At 28.2% G+C, this 27,670-nt stretch overlaps 2 protein-coding genes across 2 annotated transcripts; both read left to right on the top strand.

Moving 5' to 3' along the window:
- The first annotated feature begins 1,328 nt into the window (after positions 1-1,328).
- Positions 1,329-26,491, top strand: LOC113559196 (transient receptor potential protein). The gene is made up of 15 exons (XM_026964821.1): positions 1,329-1,486; positions 2,013-2,253; positions 2,338-2,480; positions 3,686-3,887; positions 3,983-4,153; positions 6,665-6,899; positions 7,499-7,651; positions 7,935-8,080; positions 21,245-21,351; positions 22,504-22,637; positions 22,806-22,929; positions 23,413-23,608; positions 23,666-23,830; positions 23,892-24,114; positions 25,347-26,491. The coding sequence occupies exons 1-15, from the start codon at positions 1,329-1,331 to the stop codon at positions 26,489-26,491; spliced, it is 3,543 nt and encodes a 1,180-aa protein (XP_026820622.1).
- Positions 12,019-17,576, top strand: LOC113559194 (cleavage and polyadenylation specificity factor subunit 1). The gene is made up of 4 exons (XM_026964820.2): positions 12,019-12,894; positions 12,955-14,625; positions 14,687-15,061; positions 16,073-17,576. The coding sequence occupies exons 1-4, from the start codon at positions 12,226-12,228 to the stop codon at positions 17,363-17,365; spliced, it is 4,008 nt and encodes a 1,335-aa protein (XP_026820621.1). The 5' UTR covers positions 12,019-12,225; the 3' UTR covers positions 17,366-17,576.
- Positions 26,492-27,670: the final 1,179 nt, after the last annotated feature.

Below are 27,670 nucleotides of genomic sequence, written 5' to 3'. Positions count from 1 at the left end.
TTTTAAACGTTTAATAGTGTAATACCACCTATAATTATTTTAAATCTCCCGCAGTATATTTATGCTTTTACAACATTGGTCTATGCGCACGTGGTTTTATAAAATTAAATCTTATCATCTATGAAAATGACCGAAGAACAATATGTAAAGTGCATGAATTACGTGAACTTTTGAACCATCACTCGTGCAATTTTCTTTATCCGGCACTGCCCGGGTTATGCTTTGTCTACCCGATCACGTGGTTCTATACCTCTTTTGATAAGCTTGCGCTAGGGTAATTCGTACGCACACCAGTTCCTTTTACATCCCTGGACAATTACACGGATATTAGACCCTACGCCCCTTAAGTTAAACGAAACTTCGACTGTTAATGGACTTTGAATTTTATACTCCCTAATTGGATATAATGGCAGGTTACCGCCGTTGTACATAATTTTAAGGTCAAACCCATCTCGTTTAAAATTTGTAAGTAGAAAATATAGTTTCTTTTCCCGGTCCTTTCTTCAAACGTCGGTCCCGTATATGCACTCCATTATTATTATTGTTACTTTAATATACTCTCGTCTATTCTGTGTCCGCCCGCTCGCCAAATCCGGTGTTATTAACGCGACGTGACGACGAGTCTGTAGGTATATTCTAGACTCGTTTCTGTACGTGAACTGACTTTTTTACGTCTCTTCATTGTACACGGACAGGCATTGTTAATCACGGTGTAAATATTATATATGGATTATTATTATTATTAATTTTTTTTTTACCATCTTTTTAATGACACACTGTGGAAATCCTTTTCAGTGAAGGAAACCGTAATACTCTTTAAATCCTTTTGGGGTAATTTATTATTTTCACGTCGGCTTGGGGTATTTTTTTTCACGTTCATACTGTTAAATTTCGAAACGGATTTTGTGTTAAATTCAAGCTGTTTGTGACGACCGACACAAACACGTTGACATTCACATTAGTACGTTAGGGTCGTACTACAACACTCGTACAATTTATACGACAACGAACGGATTGTCTCAAATGTCAATAACACTAATCCAAACGCGGGTCAACAAACAGCCTGTGTAGCTGCAAAAGTGCATAGATAATATAACTGGCTATAAGGTTTCCGGCGGAGTCCATAGCTTTGTGCTTTTTAATGGGACAGTTTATTTTAGGTAATCGTTTGTGCGGTCCTCCTTGGGGAATATTATAGCCTGCCCCTGTTTGCGTGAGTAAAAAGAAATAAAAAGAAAAAAAATATATATTCGACCAGCTGATAGCGTTGTCTAAGGTCGCTTGTTACATTGCGCAATGTTGATGTGGAATATTTCTAGGTTTCCATAATGACGAAATCTCAGTCAAAAGAAGACCTTATTGGTTCTAAAGAGCAGCTGCGTGGAGATCGTAAATCATTCGTCTTACCGCCTGATTATGTGCTATCACCTACAGAAAAAAAGTTTCTGTTGCTCGCCGAGCGAGGAGACTGTGCGTCTGTTCAGAGGTATGTAAATTATATCATGGGAGTTATTGGCATCCTAAGAAAATAATTGCCATGGAATTTTCATTACACCGAATTTAAAGGAAAATACTTTGATTCGAAGAAATCATCTATAAAAACTTGAATATTTTATTTCTTTCCATTAATATTGTTTATTATTAATTAAATTTAAAAATAACTACCATGTTATTGATCCATAGAATAGTGAATTTTAACTGTATAAAATGTATTCTTTTTATATGGAAATTAATAATATATTTATACTTTCTATTTTCATATAATTTATTTTTTAATATACATACAATTTAACTTTATAGATGTATAACATTACATAGGTAATAATTGTAGTTAATATCGAATATATTATGATTTATAATTTATGAGTACAAATTTATTGCGTTCAACGAAATATTCAATAACTTTATTTTTCTATTACATTCATTATTATGGTGTATTCAATACACTGAACTGTACTACTATACGGAAAGTGTTGAAATTAGGTAAAAGAAAACCATAATATTTTATGTAGGTTATTGGAGGAACACAAAGGTCAGCCGGATATACTCAATATCGACTGCACGGACCCGTTGAACAGATCGGCATTGATAACAGCAATCGAAAATGAAAACATGGATTTGATACAGTTGTTGCTCAAATCGGGGATCAAGGTTAAAGATGCATTGTTGCACGCCATCAAGGAAGAGTACGTGGAAGCGGTGGAACTTTTACTGGAATGGGAGGAAAAGATACACGTCGCTGGAGATCCTTACGTAAGTTTGCGTACAACTTATAACATGAAGTATCTTTATTTGTGCACGTTACACATACATTATGTATACATTATATGATTACAGTCTTGGGAAGCAGTGGAATCGTCGGCTTCGACGTTTACGCCTGACATCACGCCACTGACACTTGCGGCTCACATGAATAACTATGAAATATTAAAGATTCTTTTGGACAGAGGTGCTACATTACCCATGCCTCACGACGTCAGGTTCGGCCAACACAAATTACAATATTATGATATATGATTTTTGCAAACGTTTAATATTCATTAGTTAAAATTAAATTACACGACGTTAGTCGTAAGCGCCAAAAAACGCTCGTAGAATAGAATTAATTAATGGGTAGTATTATGCAAATGGGTTGATGCATATAGTACATGGAAATGGTTACTACACTACTACAGGGCGGCCACCTACGCTTCTATAAAATAACCGGCAATAGGTTTTTTTGTGTGTCTCGTAGTTTGCACATAAAATGTTACAATATTTTATATTTATTAATACTATGGTATACGGTTAAAATTAAGTGTTAAATAATGTTGAACCAAAGACAGTAATTTGTTGGTTGTGTAATGTATAGTTATTTTTGAAATTAAATATTTAGGAATATAAATTATATACATTAAAAACGTAAATCATTTTAATTTATAACCATAGCTCGTAAGTTTAAAAATTAATCCAATACTAGATTAAATGTGACGTGCACTCATACGGTTTCGTACATTTCGGTCATCCCTTAATATTGTTATGTTTGAAAATCAAGTTTAATCAAGAAGAAAAATTTGGTTAAAACAACAAAATAGTTTTTTGACATTTAGTCGAAAAAATAATTAGATAAGTATAGTAATCAAATAAACGCGTACAATGATGTGGAAGAACTAAATGCAATAATGAAAAAAATAAATACATTATATTTCAATAATACTGAATCTTATAATTTTATATTAAAATTGTATTCAACAAATATTTATATGAATTCATAATAATTCGGGGCTACTACTTATTATTGGGTTGACGTTTTTTAAACATTTTTATTTTCCTAAAAAAATGTTTCAAAATATTTTTTAACAAAATATATAGAATAATCTTAGGTAAATGGAATTTAAATGGTTTTAAAATCATACATGTTCTTAAGCCGATCTTAATGAAATATACAAATAAATTGCCATTTAGTGGTCGGCAAAAAGTTCATCGAACTATAACGTAACGGGAGGAGGGTGAATCCACAGTTTTGTTATTTTTTTAACATACGAAAATTATAATTTTATGTTACAGTTAATCTATTGTATTAATTTATTCTTAAATATTAAATATTATTATTTCAAACTTAAAAAAATATTTTATTGCATATAGTCGTTTAGTCGTATTATAAACTGTCATTACATCTGACGATTATATTCATTCATAATTTCAGGTGTGGTTGTGACGAGTGTATTACGTCAAACACACATGATTCACTTCGCCACTCGCATTCGAGAATAAACGCATACAAAGCGCTTTCGTCTCCATCCCTAATAGCACTATCCTCAAGAGATCCACTGTTGACCGCTTTCGAATTAAGTTGGGAGCTTCGCCGACTTAGCACTATGGAATCTGAATTTAGAAATGAATATAATGTGAGTATATTTGGCTATAGTGCATTTTACGTTAATTTATATGCGCATATCATTTATTTATTATATTATTGAGCTATTTGGATTTACGTGTACAGGAAATGAGGAATACTGTTCAAACATTTGCTACATCACTGTTGGATCACGTGAGGACTTCGTATGAACTGGAGATTATGTTGAATCATAATCCTAAAGGTGATCCGTGGGAACCGGGCGAGAGACTGACCTTGGAACGTTTAAAATTGGCTATCAAATACAAACAAAAAGCGGTAATATTATTAACGAACATTAATATATTAAAAATTATAATAAAATAATAATAAATATAATAAGTTATTTTTAGAAATACTTTTGTACAACTCTATAAATTAAAATTTGTTTTCGTCTTTGAAATGTTTGAATACTAAACGTACTATCCTAAAAAAACTTGTAGGACGTAGGTAATCAATTTATACTAAACATTAAAAATATTATTAAGAGCTTAGGTTGAAAATGAAAATTATGAACATGTATAATAATTATCATCCACTGGAAAATGGATACTGTAACAAATCATACAATGTAGTGACGTACTTTTCTGTAGAATTTTTTGAAGATTTTTTTACACTATATCGCCTATTATTATTGTTGTTGTTGTTATTATGAATTAGGACTTAGTAGGATGTTATTATTTTATTATTTTATTTATAACACTGATGTTATTATATTGAAAACCCAATAACATATCGTTTACATTAGTTATTCTAATAATAGACCATAAAAATTGCATGCAATAAATAGTAATACATTTATAGTGCACTTAAAAATTATTAAAATTATAATAAATTGGTATGCATTTTTACTATTAAATATAATTGTATTGTTTTGTCGTAACATAACTGATCCTAAAATTTTAAATAAAAATTAATTTGATAAAAGTATTTAGGTATTATACCTAAATACCCTCCAAAAAAAAAAAAAAAAAAACAATAAAACAAACGAAAAAGTCGTATAATTGAATTGTAGCATCAATAATTTAATTAATAAAAAAAAATACGGGCCTGTCTCCTTGAAAAAGAAAAAGATGTAAAATTATTTATAAATTGTAAATATAAAAATTAAAAGATTAAACACTAATTAATTAGACAAAGTTAAAAGAACGATCACCTGATTTTTTTAAATGTTTGATGTAGACAATTTAAATGAAATTTTTTCAAATATTTAGATTTTAAATCATAAATACTTAATAAAAGTAAATACCCTATAAATGAACTTGTTACGTAGTTAAAATATTATGAAAATTAACGGTTTCACGTGAAAAATATAATTTTTGAAACTATTTACGGCTTAGTTTCATAATCAAAAACCAAATGTATATGTATATATATATATATAAATAAGATACTATTTTGTAGTTATTTTATTTTAATATCATAACTATCAATAACTGTATTATTTTTATTTTTTTCAATTTTGCGTTTTTGTATGTATACATATTTTTAATAATACATTATTAAAGTGCTTCGACAAAGTAAATATTTAAATATTGTCTTTGTACATAATATCTGGATAAAAAATTAATTTCTCAAAATTAGGTCTATAACCTAAGTTATTCCTTTCTTCCTTTCTTGTGAAGCAATTTTTCAAAAATTGTATGATAGTGTGGCGTCATCATAAAAAATTATTACTTAATATACAGAATAGCTCATTAAACCTGTTCACCTCCATTTTTTTTTTTTTTACTAAATAATAAATTTGTTCAATTTATTTTGATTTTTGGTATTTTTAAGACCTTATTTTAAAATTTATAATATATTTTTACTAATTAAGGAGTGTCTTATTGAGATACAAGCTTCTGTTTTTCAAATCATAACTTATCTTTTCTACATACTGTAGCTATACTAGCTTAGCGGATAATTTTTCTGAAAAATTAAATTTAAAGGATAATAGGTCCGTGATAATGGTTTTGTAAGATATGATCTATTAGGGATATAGTCAGTTGAACATTTTAAAAAAACTCCTTGAGTAGTAAAAATATCAATAATTTAAAACTATGGTCTTTAAGTTTATTTAAAAATTCCAAGAATTAGTTAAAATAAAATCGTTATTAAAAAAAAAAAAAAAAAATGGCGTTGAACCTGCTTAGTATATCAATCTGTAGTTAAAATATGAAGTTCCAAAATATTTTAAAAATGTAAAATGTCGAAATATATATATATATCGAGTAGGTATTGTAAATAAGTCGATAAATGTCAAAATATTCACTTAATATTTTTTATATACTACGCCAATACACAAAATAGTCAAAACTGAGATAATTCTAAACCTTGTACCTAATTATAAATAACTAATCGATAATATTTAGATAAAAAAATTAATATGCATAATGCTTATGGATATACGTTAATGTGAACACTGAACATACATGATATTATATACCTACTATGCATTTTAATAAACCATAATATACCTACAATCATTACTGTCTATAATATCTTCACTTATTAATTAATAAATCATAACCTGAAAAGTTGAAACAGTTATAAGTATTACTTTTAAATATATAATACATTAATACCATAAAAATCTTTTTTCTTGTTAATATTTTACAAAATAAATTATAATATTACATGGTATTATTACCATTGACTATATAAGGTTTCTACAAAATACAACTTAAAAAAAAACATAAATCAATAATTTTATAAATATGTAACAATTTTAATATAAATCGAATGTAAATTCCTATGCATACTAATGCACTAAACGTTACCATTAAGTCTATTTTTTTAAATTTATAGTTTGTAGCTCATCCAAACGTTCAACAATTGTTGGCCGCCATCTGGTACGACGGTTTACCTGGTTTTCGTCGGAAAAGTATGGTTGGACAAATGATTGAAGTTGGAAAACTAGGTGCGATGTTCGCAATGTACGGTTCGATGTACATGCTAAATCCAGATTCAAAAATGGGCCAGCTAATGAAGAAACCATTTATAAAATTCGTCTGTCATTCATCTTCGTACGCATTTTTTTTGAGTACGTTTAAGTATATACAGTAGCATCAAAGTTAATGATAACACTATATTAGTATTTCTATTGAATAACTAAAACATAATAATTATTTAAATCTATATTGTCTTACAAAGTAAAGTAGGATATTGCAATTTTTGATACATATTTTGAAAAACTTTAAATTGTTTACATTTTCGGCGTGGTATGTGCTAAAAGGCAATAAGTTAAGTTTAAGTAAAAATTAACAAATTATCATACTATGTCAATTTATTTAAACATATACATGCGAAAAATGTTAACGTTCCCTAAAAATGAAAAATTCGATTAAATTATTTTGACTAACTATGGAATAAAAAAATTATAGGTTTGCTATAAAAAATCTTTTTTGTATCATGTGATACAAATTTATATTTTCTCAAAAATATACTATATTTTGTAATTTTAAATATTACAAAGTTTCCGCTATTATTAAAATAAAAAGGCCATTCTACGAAACTATTTAGTGTTACCATTAACTTTAGACACACTATTTAACTTTAAATATATAAAGTAAGCAGGCATTCTCCGTACAACTACTTGCACTTTGCACTAATTTTAACACGTTTATATTACCCTTTATACAGCGTTACTAGCCTTAGCATCTCAAAGAGCCGAGTTTTTAGCCTTGGAATGGATTGATACCGATTGGACGAAATCGATACTAGAGGAAATGACTAGAAAAGAAAGAGGATCTATACCCGGACCAATAGAATGTGGTATCATATTGTACATCATAAGTGAGTTTATTATCATATATATTATGTATATATGATAAATATATTATAATAATACAATTTTAAGTATACTTATAGCCTATAGGTATACACTTGATACACATACCTACTAATAAAATCTTACTAAAAAAATAAAAGCAGTGAGATAATATTTTTTTTTAAGAATATCTACTTGTAATAAAAGGAAATTATTTTAGTGTTAAAAATTTTGGATGAATAGAAAAATTTTAAATTAAGCATGTGCAAAATATACGATTAACGTGTGTCTATCAAATGTGTGCAACAGGTTTAATATGGCGAGAAGCGCACTCGTTGTACTCGGACGGTCTGATTGAATATGCAGCTGATTTATGGAACATAGTAGACTTCATAACCAACGTGTTCTATATGGTGTGGATAAGTTTGCGATTTTCGTCTTGGTACATTGTTCAGGTAAGTTTCTCGGTTAATTTACTTCAAGCGAGCTAAGAGAATTTAGGCGGGTATAAGTGTATAGATTTTTAAATTTTAAATGAAAAAAACAATACTTTAACCTGGAAATGATTGTTTTCATACGCCTATTTATAATGATTTTTCCATTTTGTTACAAAACAAAATCAAAATAAAACTTCAGATATGCATGTAAGGAATTTAAAGTTTATCTACTTATGTTTATTCTTATTTCATTATACGTTTATTTGTCCTGAAGCTAAACATATGTAACATATATACGAACCATATTAAAGTTTTAAAACATCAACGAATAAAATCATATATTATTTGAATTATATAATATATAATATTATAAATAAATATATAAGTATTAAGTATATATAATAAAAAACCGTAAAAATCCACCCAGGGAATACGCATTAGAATAATATATAAGCATGTCTAAAACAGAAAACAAAAAGCTTTCTTTCCTCGCATCTGCAGTCATTACGAAAACACCATAAATTCGTCGAGTAGGTAAAAATAAAATAAAATATTACTTGACTTTTAAAAAATGTTTTTTAGTATACAATTTTTGTTACTTAAATAAATTATAGCTTTTTTCTAGACTCATCATTTAGGATACCCTTTTAATTTTTTTGACAAAAATTAAAATATTATATCATGTGTGTAGATAATGCAGTTATAAAAATATAAAATGCCAAAAAATGGTTGCTCAATTTTCGTTTTTTTTTTTTTATTTTTATTCAGTTGTGCATAAAATTATTATGTTACTATTTCCATTTTTATCTATTTAAGTACATGTACGTTCTGCGCCTCTGGATATCAATTATGTAATTTAATCATTCTTTATATTCGGCACATTTTTTCAGATCATTAAATACAATACACATATTACCAAAATATTTTATTTTAATTTAATACACTTACAGTGGTCAATGTTTAAGACGTTATAATTACTTACCTATACAAACTATCCTACTGATTTTATTTTATTTTTTATATCAACTAATAATAATCACAGAAAAATCGCATTATTAAGGAAACAGTTGTTAAACAAATATGTTTATAGCACTTATACAAATAGCAATGAGATAAGTACACTAGGTACAGCAAGTCAAGTATCGTAAAAGTGAACTATAGAAAAAATACCTCTCTAAGTATATCGACATACCTGTAATATTACGTATAAATAAGATTGTGAGCTGTTTATACATGTCCTAATAAAAGATCATCGATTAAATACACAATAACATATTGCATAATAATGTATTTTACCTATATATTTTTAATTTTAAATAATGTAACCGCTAAAGTTAAGGTTTGCAAGCTACGACTATAGTTTTTGCGACTTGCGACAGGCGGTACTGAACAAATCAACCAGCCGCAACATGTGTACTACTTACCGCTTGCGACTTATGTACAGTCGTTGTCGACCGCAAGTCGCAGCTTGGAAACCGTATCTTAGCCATGAATATATACGATAGTACTAACAACGAGGTACAATCGTAATTCTGAACTTTTTGATGGCTTAATCCTTTGGTAATGTAATGCTAAAAATCAAAATAACGTTAATTATATTATGAATATTATGATAAATAATACAACTTGACATTATTAGGAGATAAATTAAATCGAGATAAGCAATCCATCTATGGATGATAATTATAAGTAACTTTTTTTTTACGTAAACCAATTATTGCAATCGGAATGCGGTTACGATTTTGATATTATTAATAAGATAAGATAAATTATTGGCTAAAATAAATAAAGTTTATAAAAACAATAGTTACATCATAATTTATTTGTACAATATTATTAATTAGGAATATTATAAACTAAAAAAATAAAATATTAATATAATATTAATATTGATCCAATTCATTACTAAAGTAAATTGCTTTTTTTTTTGATAAAATTTGAGTCTCTAAATTCAAATAAAATAAAATTTATAGTTGTTATACAATTTACATGTTGACTATTTCATAAGTTTATCTTAAGTTAAACATTTTAAGTGATTAATCCTGATTAACCTATTTATATTTTTTAATATATTTAAGTACTAGTATTTAGTAATAGTGGTTAAGTGAAGTCACTTTATAAAACAACTATTGTTTCAAACTATTATTATAGATTGAGAATTTTTTGATCCTATAGGCTATAAGCCTCGGCTGTACACTTGGTCTTTTATAATTTATTATTGCAGGTTATTGAATACAGATAATTGTATAAAATAGAATTCTAAAATTAATGGTTTAATATATTATTAAATTATTATATAATAGCTGTTATCGAAGTGGCTTCTATTCTATATCTCATAGAACTACTCTTAAATCATTGATTAAATTTGATTTAATCAATGTTAATATGTTCCATTTGGAATCCCAAATAATATGTGAGTAATTTAGTTCCAACTGGCCAACAATTGTGGATTTTGTATTGCATATGCTTCATTTAGGTATAACCGACTATAATAATAAAACAATATCTGAATTATTAACTATGTATTGTAATCGACATCTACCTATCTATAGTTTCTGATTTGCTTCAGTTAAAATATTCTCAATTTTTTCTTTGTCAAAATCAGTTCGTTATTTTCTTAGTATAATTCAAACTTAAACCAAATACACTTAGCTTCTAGTATAAAATAATTGTTAGTTATTACTTAATTTTATATTCGTAGAGAATAGCTCTTTTAGGTTAAATGAGAAAATATTAAACAATAGAGAAAATTTATGTAATTCATTCATATTATGGACTTTTTTTTTTTTGCTCATCAAAATCTCTTCCTAAAGACCTAATAAATTCTTTCTGGATATAAAATTAATAAATTCATTCAATATTTCTATTTAATACTTTACCATGCCTAAGAAGGTACTGTTGTCTATTTGTCTATTACTAATTACTATTAGTTATTATTTTATTAATTATTACTGTACAATTTCCGCTGAGCGCACATATTCTACTATAACCAATGACAACCGTAAACGTAAATAATATAAACAAAAACATGATATTCGATTTTCGTGAGCCGAAATGAAATCACGTGTGAGCCATTCTACAGCGATCTAATGTGAGTTGAAAAACGGAGCTAACTACTGACTCGGCAAGAGCCGAGAACAAAATAATTTATTGATATGACTTTTATAAGTTTTATTACTAGGTATTTATTAACAGTCCAATACTGCAAATACTGCATATTAAGCGGAACTTGATAAATTTAGTTGGAGGGGGGTGCCTTAAGCCCTAGATTACTTTATGGAAATAATTATTAATAACTTTCATATAGTATGAAATAATATTGTATATTATGTTTTGTAAAAACAAATCTTTGAATCTGTTCAGAGAAAAAAAAAATATTTTCATTTAAGTATACAGATTATATTATTACTCACGTATTGCGGGGACTTGAACCCAATCAGAATTATTAATTTTTAAGATCACACTAGATTGTTTATAATATCACGAATTCAACAGTGCACAAAAGTCGGTAGCCAGATACAAACTTACTTATTTATAAAACTTACCAAATACCTTATACCTAATTGGCAAATTGGCGTATATGATCTAAGGATGAAAGTGGTGAATAGTGAACACTGATTGTTGAATAACATATTATTCAAAGATATATCTTCAATCGAGTTGAATCTTAGATCATTTATATTATGATTTAAGAGTAGAATCACAGAATAATAAATTGAATAGTAAAATATAATTGAATAACGTTCATTTTTGTGACAGTGATAAACGATAATTATTGTTATCAATGTCAGTGACCGGATATTTATCGATGGACCGGATATCACAGAATTATCCGAGTCCGTGAATCAGATAATACGAAATGTTATCATTATTTTAAGGTTATGTTTACGTTGATTATCAGAAAGCGGCTAACAAATAACAACATCATACTATTTTATGGCCCATTGAGTTATAACTTATACCTTTTAATTTATCATTTATTTTGTTTATTATTTCAAAGAAACATTCATTATTTAAATTTTTTCGTTAATCGTAGTTAACAATTTAAATCGTAATAGACATGTGTTATTAAATTTATCTCGTGTCGCGTCGAAAACGCAAACGTTTTTACTGATGTAACTCACTAGCCACTTAGTCTACGAAATTTCGTTACGTTGACCATTATGTTTTCGCTGTGCAAACAAACCCGTGTACCAACTTGTGTGGAGCATGCAATTTATTGTTACTTCTTTAACCGTGTGGAAAAATGTCTGGTGGTGGCCGGAGTCAACATTCTACGAGTCTATCGACTGGTACCGACCGATACAACATGTCAGCCACCCAAAACCAAATTTGAATGTCTAGCCCAATACACATTATTTGGCAATATCATGTGTCTGCAGTCGGTAACATTATGTCCAAGTTCACCAGACGCTTTATTACTTAGCTTCTCTGAGGCCAAGTTCAGTTTAGTTGAGTATGATCGTGACACACACAGTTTACGTACATTATCGTTACATTATTTCGAAGACGATAAATTTAAAAATGGCCATACTCAACATTGGAGTCCACCATTGATCAGAGTTGATCCAGATGGTCGCTGTGTAGTTGGCTTAGTCTATGGAAGTTATTTTGTTGTTCTACCATTTGGCCGTACAATCGATGACAATGCTAAAGGCGCTCAAGTTATGCCTAGCTATACTATACCAATATCTACAATAGATCCCAAAATGAATAACATTATGGATTTTGATTTCTTACATGGATATTATGAGCCAACTTTACTTATTCTCTATGAGCCAGTTAAAACTTTTGCTGGACGTATAGCAGTAAGGAAAGATACATGTGCAATGGTGAGTTTTATAGAATATTCTTAATTATGAAATTTATTAAATTTTAATAAATGTTTATAGGTGGCTATTTCATTAAACATTCAACAACATGTCCATCCAGTAATTTGGTCTTTGGATTCACTTCCATATGATTGTCAAAAAGTAATTGCTGTATCTCGTCCGATAGGCGGTGTTCTGATTATGGCTGTTAATTCACTAATCTATCTCAATCAAAGTGTACCTCCATTTGGTGTTGCTCTAAATTCCATAGCTAAAACTTTAACAAACTTTCCTTTAGGACAGCAAGAAGACATTAATCTTGTTTTGGATCGTGCTACATCAACATTTATATCAAGTGATAAGCTTGTGACATCATTATGTAACGGTGACCTCTATGTGATCACACTATATGCTGATAGTATGCGTGCAGTAAGAAGTTTTCATTTTGAAAAATGTGCTTCTAGTGTTTTAACTACATGCATAACCGTATGTTTAGACTCATATCTGTTTCTTGGGTCCAGACTAGGAAATTCATTACTTTTGAGATATTATGCTCGATCTCAGAGCAATGATGATGAACCTAGCATTAAACGTAAAAAAACTGATGAAACTGATGAAGATCTCATTGAATTAGAAGTATATGGTAGTGAAGTACAGACATCAATTTGCTTAGAAAGTTATAGTTTTGAAGTATGTGATAGTATTATAAATATCGGACCATGCAGTCAAGCATCTTTAGGAGAGCCAGCTTATATTTCAGATGAACTTAGTAGCGATGAACATGATGTAGAATTATTATGTACATCTGGTCATGGAAAAAATGGAGCACTAAGTGTACTTCATCGTTCCATTAAACCTCAATTAGTCACTACTTTTCATTTAGATGGTTATAAAGATATGTGGACTGTTCATGGTGAAAATGATTTCCACTCATTTATGATATTAACAAACTTGGATTCAACTTTAATTCTTCAAACTGGACAAGAAATCAATGAATTAGATTCTTCAGGCTATGCTACACGCGAGCATACAGTTTTTGTATGTAATATGAATAAATTTGTTTTACAAGTGTTAAGGTATTCTGTAAGATTGCTTAATGGTTCTGAACAACTGCAAAGTGTGTCCTTGGATTTCGATTCTCCAATAATACATGGATCTAGTTGTAATCCCTATGCTGTCTTATTGACTGAAGATGGACAAATAATAGTGCTAACTGTAAAACCAACAGGAAGGATTTTACTCATGCGACCTACAAACTTTGAACAATTACCACAGACAAAGACTCTGGCTGTGTACCGTGATGTAAGTGGCTTATTTTCAACTACTATGCCTCAAGCCGAGATCCCTTTAACAGGTCCAAAATTAAAGCACGAAAATTTTGTCAGTGATTATGTAGAAGATGAAGAAGAGATGTTGTATGGTGATACAAGAGATCCTTCCTCTAGAGAAACATCTCATAATTCAGTTTCTAATAAAAACACTATGTGGTGGTTAAAGTTTTTAGAACAACCAACACCAACATATTGGGTTGTTTTAACCCGAGACAATGGGTACATGGAAATTTATACCTTACCTGATTTTATAATAAAATATCGAGCAGCCAATGTTGATGAATCTCCTATGGTTCTTAAAGACAGTTTAGAAGAAGGTTGTTATTTTCCTAAAAAAACTGAAATAATAAAAGAAATTTTGTTAGTCCCACTAGGATACCAAGACAAAAGACCTATTTTGTTTGTTAGATTAGATAATGAGGTAATTATATTTTTAAATATTACAAATATTGTGATTGTAAATTAATTTTAAATTTTTATAGGTGGTTATTTATGGTATACATCGACATCCAGAAGGTACATTAAAGATGCGTTTTCATAAAATGACTTCATTGCTAACATTTCAGTCAAGATCGGGTAATCTCTTGGAAGGAACTTCATTGCTTCGTTATTTCAGTAAAGTTGCTGGTCATAATGGTGTTTTTATCTGTGGACAAAATCCTCATTTAATTTTACTCACTGTACGAGGCGAACTACGATGTCATCCATTACATATAGATGGACCAATTATTTGTTTTGCTCCTTTTCATAATGTTAATTGTTCTCAAGGTTTTCTGTACTTCAATTCGGATCACAAGTTAAGAATTTCTATTTTGCCTACACATTTATCATATGATGAACCTTGGCCACTTAGAAAGGTATAATTTATCTTTAATTTAAAAAAAACAAAAGTCTTATGTGAATATTTGTATATATATAAATGGTTAAAAAATATTGTCTTTGACGTTTAACTCTTAGTTACAACGCATGATTATTCATTTATATTAAAAGAAACCTATATTAATATCTTAATATCACCTTTGTTCAATATTAATAATTAAATGAATTTTAATTCATTAAAGAAAATTATATTCTTTTAAAGATTATATTAAATATATGATACACCTAAGATAATTCTTTGAAGCTTAAGCGAGAGGTAATATTACAAATATTAGTTGCCTTATAAATTCACACTTAACAATTACTCCATTGAATTTAAAATTTAATCTCTCATAAAGTCATAATTCATACAATGTAAATAATTAAATAATTATCTCTGAGTATAGACATATACATTGTTTAAATAATATTCATTATTTATTTCAATAGCTTAAAATAAGAAAAAAAATACGTTGACAATTTGTATAGCAGTGCCTACATATTTTCTATCATACATTATAATATTTGGTTTGAATTTAATTTTCTTTTTATTACATTATAAATTTAAACATTAAATTATGATTTCTAGTTTTATTAAAATGTACATTTTTTAGAATTAATTTAAATTAATTTAAAATTTTAAAAAAACTGTATTAAATATAATTCTTTAATTGTAATTTTATAATGTTAGGCATAAAAACAAAGTTATTATAAAAGGTAATTATTTAGTATATGTGTTTACTGCTTTAGTGTGAAAAAAAACATTTGTTAACGATAGATTGGTAATAAAATTAATATTTTTTGAATTATAATACTAATTATAAACTTTATTGATGTCTACTTAAAAATAATTTATTACAAAATATGGGTTTAAAAAAATCTCTGACTATTTATACATTCACAAATAATCCATAAGCTGGTTCATATTTTAAAAAGATTACTCTATATAAGATAATCTAACTATGTATTTAAATGTATTATAATTGTGACTAATAACTATTTTCTTTTAGGTTCCACTTCGTAAAACACCACATTTTATAGCTTACCACTTGGAAACAAAAACGTATTGTGTGGTGACTTCATCATCTGAATTATCTGCAGCATATTATCGATTTAATGGCGAAGACAAAGAACTGACTACCGAAGAACGTGATCCTCTGTTTCCATTACCCAGTCATGAAGTGTTTACGTTAGAACTGTTTTCTCCTGCTTCTTGGGAACCGATACCAGATACAAGCATTGAAACTGAAGATTGGGAACATATTACTTGTTTAAAAAATGTCGCTTTGGCATATGAAGGAGCTCGTAGTGGTCTCAAGGGTTATATAGCAATGGGTACAAATTACAGTTATTCGGAAGATATTACAAGTAGAGGACGTATATTTTTATTTGATATTATTGATGTTGTCCCAGAGCCCGGTAAGCCATTAACAAAAAATAAAATAAAAATGATATATGCTAAAGAGCAAAAAGGTCCTGTAACAGCAATTACCCACGTAGTAGGGTTTTTAGTGACTGCTGTAGGACAGAAAATATATATTTGGCAGCTCAAAGATAATGATTTAATTGGCATAGCATTTATAGACACTGAAGTCTATGTCCATCAGATGTTAAGTATTAAAAGTTTAATATTAGTTGCTGATCTCTTCAAGTCCATTACACTCCTGCGATTCCAGGAAGAATACCGTACACTGTCTTTAGTATGCCGTGATTCAAAACCATTGGAGGTATTTGATATTAATTTTCTTATTGACAACGCTGAACTTGGTTTCTTGGCTTCGGATAGAGATCAAAATTTGCTCCTGTACCTTTACCAACCAATGGCTCGTGAAAGTTATGGTGGCCAACATTTAATACGCCGTGGTGATTTCAATATAGGGTCTAACGTAAATTCATTCTTCAGACTTCGCTGTAAACAATCCACACTTCCACCTGAACGACGAGAAGCTATTGGCTCTAATAGACGACATGTGACCATGTATACCACCTTGGACGGTTCAATTGGGTATATTGTACCAATACATGAAAAAAATTACAGAAGGCTATTAACATTGCAAAACATGTTAGTGCGGAATATATCACATCTAGCTGGATTAAACCCAAAAGCTTACCGCAGTTTTAAAGCAACTGCTCCTGAAAGAATGAATCAAGCCAGGAGAGTAATTGATGGTGAGCTTGTATGGATGTATGTGACGTGTATGAATGCTAGACAACGCAATGAAATTGCCAACAAAGTCGGCGTAAAGACAATAGAGTTGTTACAAGACATTTATGAACTAGACCGGACCACATGGCATTTTTAATGCCTAGATTTTTGTGTTGAAAATAAGTTCCTAATGTCTAACTGCAACGTAACAATATTTTGTTGTAGACCATCAACTTTGTGTTCTAGATCAGGGTGTTATTTAAAAAAAAAATTAAAAACCTATCATTGGATTTTTAATTTTACGATAGGTATATTATACCTAGAAAAGTTATTTATTACTGGCATGAAATAAATTACTTATATATTATGTGTAAAAAATTGTTATGTATTAATTCTAGTTTTGTATAAAAGAAAAAAAATACTTTTTTTTGTGTACCTTTGTATATATATTTTTTCTACTTATAAATTGTATTCCTTTTGTGTATTTTTTTCAGAAGCAGATTATTTTAATGATTGTTTTGAGATCATTCTTGTAACCAGAGTTGAACTATTATTATTTTATTGATTATTGTGCGTCTAAGATTATAGTATATAGTTTATTTAATGCCTACTTATAGATTTACTAACCCTAATACTGCAATATTTAAAAGGGCTTACCTATTTGTAAGTGCACAATTATTATTAGGGGTCTAGTATGTGTATATAATTTATTTAATGTAATAACTCTTACGTATAACTTTCTATGAATACTAAATAGTGTTGTAATATTCAAGAAGTAGGTACTTGCCCGTTTCAGCGTATACAATTTTTAGAGAATTTAAGAGACTATTGAGTGTTTAATAATAAAATATTTTGACCTAAAAAACTTTAATTTTTACAATGATAACAAAATCATAAATAGTAAAACTTTGTTTTATTACTAATTTACCTAATGCCCACATTTTATTATTTAATATAAACCTTTAATTTTTTTTTATTGTTAAATTTTAATCATCAGAATGAGAATTACTTATTTTATAGCATACACTAAATTTTTCTTGGAAGACTGGATGGGAAATATAATGACTAATGACTGATGAAACAATAAGTACTTACTTAATAATATATAGTACTTTATAGATAATTTAAATACCTATGTGATATATTAAAGTATAATTTGTTACAATAGTTCCTTCCACTACCTGGAACTTGGAAGTTAATTAATTACTAATTTATTAAATTATATTATAATCTATGAATCCATGATAGAGTAATATAAATCCGAATACAAATCTATAATATTATTATTTTTTTTTTTTGGGGGGGGGAGGGTAGATAATTTAGAACTAATAAAAAAATGTTAACTAGAAATATTTGATTATGTGTTTCTTACCTATATCTGGTTTAATATTCTCGTCCGCATTTATTCAAAATCATCTAAGAATGACGAAAATATTTAAAATTATTTAAAAAAAAATAATATATATTTAACGTCATTATGTGAACCTATAAAAATAAAATAAATAGGTACATACCTAAATAAGGAGTAAAGATAATTTATTTCATATTACTGTCTATTAGTAATTAATTGCCCATTTCCATTATAGTAGAATGGTATGTTCAAAAATATTTCATATAGTTATTTATTACTGTTATTAGGTACCTATAATATTATAATGTTGTGTATTATTATGTTAATAAATTAATTAATTAGTTAGTCGATAGATAGGTAACTCCTAAACGGTGTTTAAATCTAATAATTAGACACATACATGTGTTTTATTTTGATTGGAGATAACGAGAATAAAAAAGGATCGTCTTTTAAAAATATTGGAAACAATAAAATTATAAACATGCTTATTGAATTCCATTTAAAACTGACGCCATCCAAGTTAGTGGTGTTAGTTAGGTACATTTCCTATTATCTGTTTATGTTATTATTATTTATTAGGTAGTGATTTTCTAAATTTGGTAGTTTGAAATTAATTTTTGTCATAAAATAGGCACCTAACGTAGAATGTTATGAAATGTAAATATTACCTTCATATTATAGCCTATAGGGTTCAAATTCAAAAATAGATGCATTTTATATTTTTATTGAAAGTTCTTAGACGATGCTTTTTTGGCCGAAAATGTGTTTCAATAGCATGTGAATTTAAATGAATAATAATTTTTTTTTTATTTCCTGATCTTTTTACATATTTACATTATAGGTCATTTTTTACTAGTTTAAAGAAAAATAACGAGTTTATTGTACTCTCATTAATTTACGCAATCTTTCTTGTCAATCATTAGGCCGATAACTTATATAAGTACTTAGGTTCTTGCCTTCTTGGTGGTAGTTAGAAAAAAATGTCTTGTATAAAAAATAAGGCATTAGTGCGAGGGTATGTGAAATTTAATTACATAGGTATATCCATAGAAATAATATTAAAAAAAATACTAGAAGTAAAATTAATTGTATGCGTCAAACTGTATATAAATTGCATTATTCAAAATAAATACGTCAGTGGAGTAAAAATTGATAAAATAATTAATTAGGTTAAAATTTATTTCCAATAGTATAAAATGGAAGAAATATACTCTAAAACAAATATAAGCTTCAAAATATTAATTTTTATGGTAAATAAAATTTAAATACTAGCTTTTTGAAAGCACGAAACATTATATTATTTGTTTTGCACTCAGCTGTTTTTGTGACTGGCGACTGCATAAAACAAATATGCAAATGCTACAAGTCTTGTACTCTACTATAATAAATAATGATTAAATACAAATAAATCATTACAGTAATACAGCGCTTTCTTATGTTATAACTTATTGACTTATGAGCGATTGATTTTAGAAAGTAAAATATCTACACTAATTTCACTGTTTTGGAAACACAGTTCTTTCAAATTTTTTACTGCAGTTTAGGTAAACTTAAGTTTTTTTTTTTTGTTAAATAACTCACATGGGTTCATGGGTATATTGTTCAATGCTAATTTTGCCAGACCTGCAGCTACTTTTATCTATTTACAATTATCGGTTGTGATATATATTTTATTGCGGAGTTACTCAGTTACCTACACATCTCGATTGTGTTTATAATTCTAATAAATTATTTATGTTTAATTAAATTTAACTATTTTTTTATAATTTAATTAGATTTTTTGAAGGGAATATTTGATTGGAAATTTTTTTTTACCGCAATTCTTTAATGAATCACAAGGCAATAAACACGATGCTAAGAAATATTATCGTTATTTGGTATCTAACAATTAAAATGTTGTCTATTTTTGATATTATAATTATTATGAATTTTGTTAAGTATGTAATCAAAATATAGTTATATCTGGTGGGACTCGACGATAATACAGAATTAATGTTAAATTATCACACGTACCTAAAGCTATCTAGGATACCTATATGTATTATGTATTTATATTTTTATATATTATTATTATAATAGTAAAATATAAATATTGTAGTGGTATATTTCATACCATTATAATATAATTTATCATATGTTACAGGTACTTACACATATAATAATTTAATTTGCCTACTTATTATACTGTCTAAGTGGGGGGTTACCCATTTGCGACAAAAAAAAATGTATTCGTTTTGAGTACAGCCCATTTGAGCCAAATTTATTTGCGTAAAATTTTTACAAACGACTTGGTTAATTCATATATTTAAAATACGTCGTGTCTGTAATATATAATAAAGTTATTTTTATAAGTTATAGATTTTACAGCTTTGTATAATTATTATTATCAACCAGTATTACCTATAGTCTATCGTTTTTAAAAACAATTTATACTATACTAATCCTGATTATTGTTTCAAAAATGTGTATTGTTGGTTATTATTTTAAAAAAATTTCTACAATTAACTATAATTTAAATAAAATTGTATTGATTATTATTTGAGAAAAAATTATATTACTTTATTATAATTATATCAGTTACATTTGGCGCAAATGGGCTATGTCCTCTAAGTGTGATGTGTCTACCAATTTATCTATATAATTATAAATTATGATTTTATCTATATGTTTGATTTGACTGTTTAGAGAGAATACAATGAAGGGCTAGATCCTTGGAGGCCACGGGAAGACTGGGATAAATTTGACCCACATTTGGTGTCTGAGGGAGCGTTCGCCGCCGCCATGATATTCAGGTAAAGATGAAAAATATTTAATGCAGGATATATGGTATATATAACAATAACATTATTATCTTATACCGTTCTGTTTTATACATTTTGGGAACAGAATTTTATGATTGAATGAATTAGTGAATTTCATAACCAGCTAGGTTTGTGAATACTCATGTGAATGGCGTGTTAATTCATATCATTTGGGAAAATTTTATATAGCCCCCTAATGTCTAATATGTTATTTAAATGAGTTCATATGGACACGATACATAGGTAAAGGTAATATTAATAATCTCGTTTATTCAAATAAATAATGAAGTGAATAAAACCAGCCCAGCCCAGTGGTACATAATGATTTAAATTATAAATTACACTAAGACTGGTACTGAATAATGATATTATGTAGGAAGAATATATATATATATATCATTATTATTATTTAATTTGAAATTTATATTGATTTATATAAAAAATTATAGGTTCTTCTTAGAGATTTAGGACTCAGTTAACGGTCAACTCTCTAAACTAAATGATATAGTCAAAAATATGTAGTATACACATATCGATTACATAGTTACGTTGAATACTATCTATTTATATTGCCACAGCTCACACTCGTGGCGTACGAATTTTTTTTCTGTTTAAAATTGAAGAATTTTTTTTTGCTACTTTCGTGTAGGTTCCTATATATTTTTAGACACAAAACAAAATAAAAAAATAATAAATAAAAATGTATTTACATTACTATAAAATCAATAAATTCATCACTCAACTCGAAATCTAGCTAATATATTGAGTACATACTACATAGGTACTATTATAATAATTGGACAATTTTAACTGATAACAATTTTAAATTTAAATTCTCCGTTCTAGGAGTATCGACTCTAACTATAAGTTTTTCAATAAATTCAATTATTATGTAGAAATAAAGTTTCAAGATTATTTTTAAAAATGTATCGAAAATGTACCTATATTATATAGGTTTTAGTTCAGGCAACCAACGAGATTTAAAAGCGTTCGCGTGATGTGTGAACTCCCATCAAATCGTATATACATATATAATAATAATAATGAATAAGCTGGTATATTATGTACTTTGCAAAGATAGGTTATTAGCTATAATCCGTATGGCTTCTAAGATTACACTAATATTTCGTTGACATTTTATAGTTTCTTAAAGCTCGTGCATATATTCAGCGTAAACCCTCACCTGGGACCACTTCAGATATCGTTGGGTCGTATGATCATCGACATCATAAAATTCTTTTTCATCTACACACTGGTGCTTTGTGCTTTCGGATGCGGTAATTTTTGTTATTTTTAATATTTACTTTATTATTGTAATTTTTTGATTAACGTCATGTTTATTACTTGTATACATACTGTGGTAATATTATAATCTAATATGCCAATACATTTTTAATGTAGGTAGCTGATACTCTGGTTTTTATTTTTACTTCGTTCGTATATAGGTTTAAATCAGTTGCTTTGGTATTACGCGGACTTGGAGTCGAAAAAATGTTATCACGACAACAGTGACATAGCTGACTTTGAACAAGAAGAAAAGGCCTGTTCGACGTGGAGACGATTTGCCAAGTTTGTATTCTTTGTTATTGTTTTTTTTTGCGTATAATGTATATTATACATTTATATCTATTATTATGAACTATTTTAAAACTACAATATTTCTTGTGTTGCTTGAGAACTTTGTTTCTACTAAAATTAGTAAAATCCTGTAGTCTGTGATTAACTGTCTTCGTAAAATATATATATTATATAATATATAATTGAATAAATATTTTTATATGCGAGTTTTATAAAGGTTTGGTTCAGTTTTATACTAATTATTACTAATTGGTAGTTGTTAACATAATGAGTTATCAGGTACAATAAATAAGGTTCCTACTGTTACATGTAAGATGTACCTATTAATTATTATATAAATGCGTAAATACAATTTAAAAGCTTCTTTATAATTTTTAAATAGTTATTACTTTCTGCGAGAACGTACCTATTTTTTGTGTGGTGAAAATATATTTATAACATCACAGAATATTGAAACAATGACGCTTTTTACAGTATATTCGAAACATCTCAGTCTCTATTTTGGGCTGGTTTTGGACTTGTCGATTTGACAGCATTTGACTTAACCGGAATTAAGAGCTTTACTAGATTTTGGGGTCTGTTGCTATTCGGATCATACTCAGTAATCAACATAATCGTTTTGCTGAACATGCTTATCGCTATGATGTCCAATTCGTATCAGATAATTTCGGTAAGATTCAGAAATCAATTGACGAGCACACATACTTAATACTTTTTTTTCTTAAAGGAACGGTCTGACATGGAATGGAAGTTTGCCCGGAGTTCGTTATGGATTTCGTACTTTGAAGATGGAGATACTGTGCCGGCCCCTTTCAATCTGTTTCCGTCACTGAAAAATATCAAACGCGTGATAGGCCTCGAAAAACCAAAGCGAACATCCGGTTCGATGATTGTAATGATATTCGAACAAATCGTTGTATTACTAGTAGTGATTTAATTGTATTTGGTTACAGTTTAAGTCTAGGGAAAAAGCGTCAGCCCGACATGATATTGTTATGCGGCTATTGGTGAGACGCTATGTGACCGCGGAACAACGCAAGAGTGAAGAATTTGGCATTACGGAAGATGACGTAATGGAAATACGACAAGATATATCGTCGATGAAATTCGAGATGATCGATATATTCAAGCAAAACGGGTACAAAACACCTAAAAAGGAACACGATTCTAATGTCGGTAAGAATATTTTTTATTATCAAAATATATAATATATCCATATAGGTATATATAGGTATTATAAAATGCGATTTCTATAAAATAATAATTATTTTATATGATACCTATTAAAAATAATTAAGTGATTTTTTTGATGTATTGATACATATTTCCTTTCATTTATCACACAAATACAAAAACTAAACAATTTTAACATAAAATATTTAATTTTAGACCAAAAGGAATAATGTACAAGCTTTGCATTGATAGAATTTTTCCGGTTAAAATATTTTTGATTTTTATACCAACTACAAAGTTCCCGTCCATCCATAAAATGTGTTGCCATGGTGACTATAATATTAATAATATCAAATCAGTTATGTTTATATTTATTCCGTCACTATACTCATATATACTATATACTTAATTATTATTATAAACATTTTATTCGTGTTTAAATTTGTGGAATAAACAATAATATTTATTATATATGTGGGTACAATAATTTTATATTAAATAATATTATTATTCATTTGTAGGAGTCGTAATTAAAATATTAAAATTATAAAATTATAATTTATAAGTTAAATTTAGGTATAGTAGCTTCAAAAAATCATAAAATAATTGTTAATAATTATTTTAAAACTTATTATTTAGTGTATACTCATAAAATTCAAGTATATTATTATAATTATTATAATTTACAACAAAAAAATAAAACTATAATTCTTAGTTTATAATATATATTAATAATTTATATTTTTGCTATTTATTCTAGGAAAATTAAAAAAAAAATACCATGAGAAATTAAATTAAAATAAATATACAATGTATAATTATGTATATTTAGACAAATTTTATAAACAAATCCATTTATAAGACAACAAAATAAAGATAGGTTGAAAAAATCCACAAAAAATAAAAATAAAATTTAGGGTACTTTCCTTAGAATTTATAGCTGATGTAATAGATTCATATAAAGCGCAATAAAAAAAAAAATTATTCTACAACATACCAACTAAAATTATTGGTAAATTATACGATGATTTTTAAAAGTTACTATTTTAATATTATCATACAATATATATTTTTTAACAAACAATAGCTTGTGCACGTTTTTATTATAAGTATTCGTGTAATTATTAATATTAATTAATACTTAAGTATACATATACTTGTACTATATAATAATGCTATTATTATTTATTATTATTAAGTGAATTTAATGCGAGCGTAATTTGTTTATTTTATAGCCCAAGGAAAGAAAGGTCGAGTTATGGAACGCCGATTGCTCAAAGATTTCCAGATCGGTTTGGTAGAGGGGCTAATACAGGATGCGATTTCGTCTAGTGAAAAGGGGCCAAAGGACGTGTTTAGCAAAATCGCAAAAGCCATCGGTCGGCGAACTAGTCAGGGCAGCAAGAAGAAGGATTGGAATGCTGTGGTAAGACAGAAGAGTCTGGCGAGGGATCCGATTGGCAGTACGGCTGAGGGCGCGGAACGACGACATCGACAGAGCGTGCGCCGGTATATCTTGGATCACCAGAAGGATAGTCTTATGTCAATGGATACCGAGCGGTTGGTCGAGTACAATCCACTGTTGGCCGAAATAGCACCTGCAGCTCGTGTGGCGTACGCCAAGTTCAAGATACCGAAGATCAAGCAAGAGTACGAGGAGAATACGATAGGCCAGGACGAGGTATTCGAGAACGTGCCCACCGTGGACATAGTGGACGAAACGAAAAAGAGTTCAATCGCTCGGCCAAGACCGAAAAGTACGAAGCAATCGCCAGTTGCCGGTGCATTGCCCTATCCGTCGACCGGCGCTGACAAACAGCTCGCCGATTCCGAGTCCATCAAGCCGGCTGATGAGAGTCAACAGGTAGCAAAAACGATCCAGAAAACGAAGACCACAGAACTTAAAGACAGTGCACCGGCACCTGTCGCGAGTGGCGCAGTAGAAGCTCGTCCCGGAACGTTAAAAAAAGAAGAACAACAAAGGAAACAGGAACCGGGTACATCAAAAGAATCGGCAAAGGATATCGACGATAAGTCTCAAGCGTCTACTTCTGGTTCAGGAGACAAAAGTCTAAAAGAGGAAAAAAAGAGGCACGGAGATAAAGGGTCTAAGAAAAAAGACACTGATAGTACAAAAGACGCGGATAAAGTAAAAGACGCAGATAAAGCTTCGGATACGGGTGCATCAAAAGATACAGATAAATCAAAGGAAACTGACAAATCAAAAGATACTGACAAATCAAAAACTACGGATAAGTCAGATGAAAAAGATAAAGGTAGCAAACACTTAAAACCAGAATCTCCCAAACGATCTGCAAGTCCAAAGAAACCAGGTGGTAAATCAAAAGTGACAGGAGAAATTTTGACTGGGTGGTTGTAAGGACTCCGATTATTCCTTTTCTAGTGAAAATAAAATACATTTATAACTAGAAAATGATAATTGGTTTACGGTCTAGTGCTATTTTAAACATATTTTTTCATTGAAATATCTATAAAATGTGTGATCATTAAATGAGGATATCTTAACCTGTAAATATATTTTACTGTCTACTAAAATAAAATGTCTAAAACTTAAACATTTTTGAGTAAAAAAATATTTATATTTTAGTATTTAAATATTCTATTGAAATAAAAGTTAAATGATATAGTTAATTAGAAGTTTTTACAATTTCCTAGTCACGTCTTGTTTTATAACTGATAACTTGAATAAAATTATTAATTTTATAAATAATTGTCGAAAATTATATTTATTATATTATTCGCGCTAATGATTATTGATTTGTATATATGCCACTACATACTATTTACTTGATTTTTTGTTTACTAATATTTAAGTATTTTTTTTTTTGTGTTTGTAGGTTTTCAGACATTATTAAATAATTTAAATTTAATTTTGAGCAATACAAAAAAAAAAAAAATACTTAAAATTGTATGACAATTCATAAAATTCTAGTATAATTGTTGAAAAATTCAATAATTTTAATCGAAACTTTAACGGGTTATTATTTATTATTTAATCAATTTTGATTTTAAAGGACCAAATTGACTTAAAAAAATTCGGTCTATCTGAATTCGGTATTTAAAACACCTATTGCCATTAAAAAAAATGCAAGTTGTATTGCACATGCTTACACGGAAAGATCTAAAAATCATTAAAAAATGTGTATTTATGTATTCCTATATCTCCTCCCGAAAACCGCAATCAATCTGATGTCACATGACAGAATTATTTAGTGTTACCTTTAAAAAGAAACACATTGTATATGTGTGCGTGTATAATACCACGTGACACGTGTGCATGCACAACTAAAATTGATTACAATATATATATTATGTTAAACACTAAATAAATAGTATTTATTTAAAGTTGTTAATAATGTATTCATCATATTTGTACAATAGTGATGTTGAAATTGAATTGTAAGTATTTTAATAAATTTGAATACTCATATAAATCATAATTTACAATCACATAAATGATATGGTTTAATGTAGGAAACGGACAGTTATGAAATGCTTGTCATTTTTGGTAATTTGCATCATTCATTTATTAGTTATC

This window comes from Rhopalosiphum maidis, chromosome 1 (genome assembly GCF_003676215.2).
Source record: "Rhopalosiphum maidis isolate BTI-1 chromosome 1, ASM367621v3, whole genome shotgun sequence".
Taxonomy (NCBI): domain Eukaryota; kingdom Metazoa; phylum Arthropoda; class Insecta; order Hemiptera; family Aphididae; genus Rhopalosiphum; species Rhopalosiphum maidis.
The sequence above is the reverse complement of the archived record's forward strand: the minus strand, read 5'-3'. Positions and strand labels throughout refer to the sequence as shown.

Coding starts and splice junctions, on each gene's coding strand:
- LOC113559196 (XM_026964821.1), top strand. CDS start 1,329: ATGACGAAATCTCAGTCAAAAGAAGACCTTATTGGTTCTAAAGAGCAG. Junction 7,652..7,934: donor TATCATATTGTACATCATAA/GTGAGTTTATTA, acceptor TGTGTGCAACAG/GTTTAATATGGCGAGAAGCG. Junction 24,115..25,346: donor GGAACACGATTCTAATGTCG/GTAAGAATATTT, acceptor TTTATTTTATAG/CCCAAGGAAAGAAAGGTCGA.
- LOC113559194 (XM_026964820.2), top strand. CDS start 12,226: ATGTTTTCGCTGTGCAAACAAACCCGTGTACCAACTTGTGTGGAGCAT. Junction 12,895..12,954: donor GGAAAGATACATGTGCAATG/GTGAGTTTTATA, acceptor AAATGTTTATAG/GTGGCTATTTCATTAAACAT. Junction 14,626..14,686: donor TTGTTAGATTAGATAATGAG/GTAATTATATTT, acceptor AAATTTTTATAG/GTGGTTATTTATGGTATACA.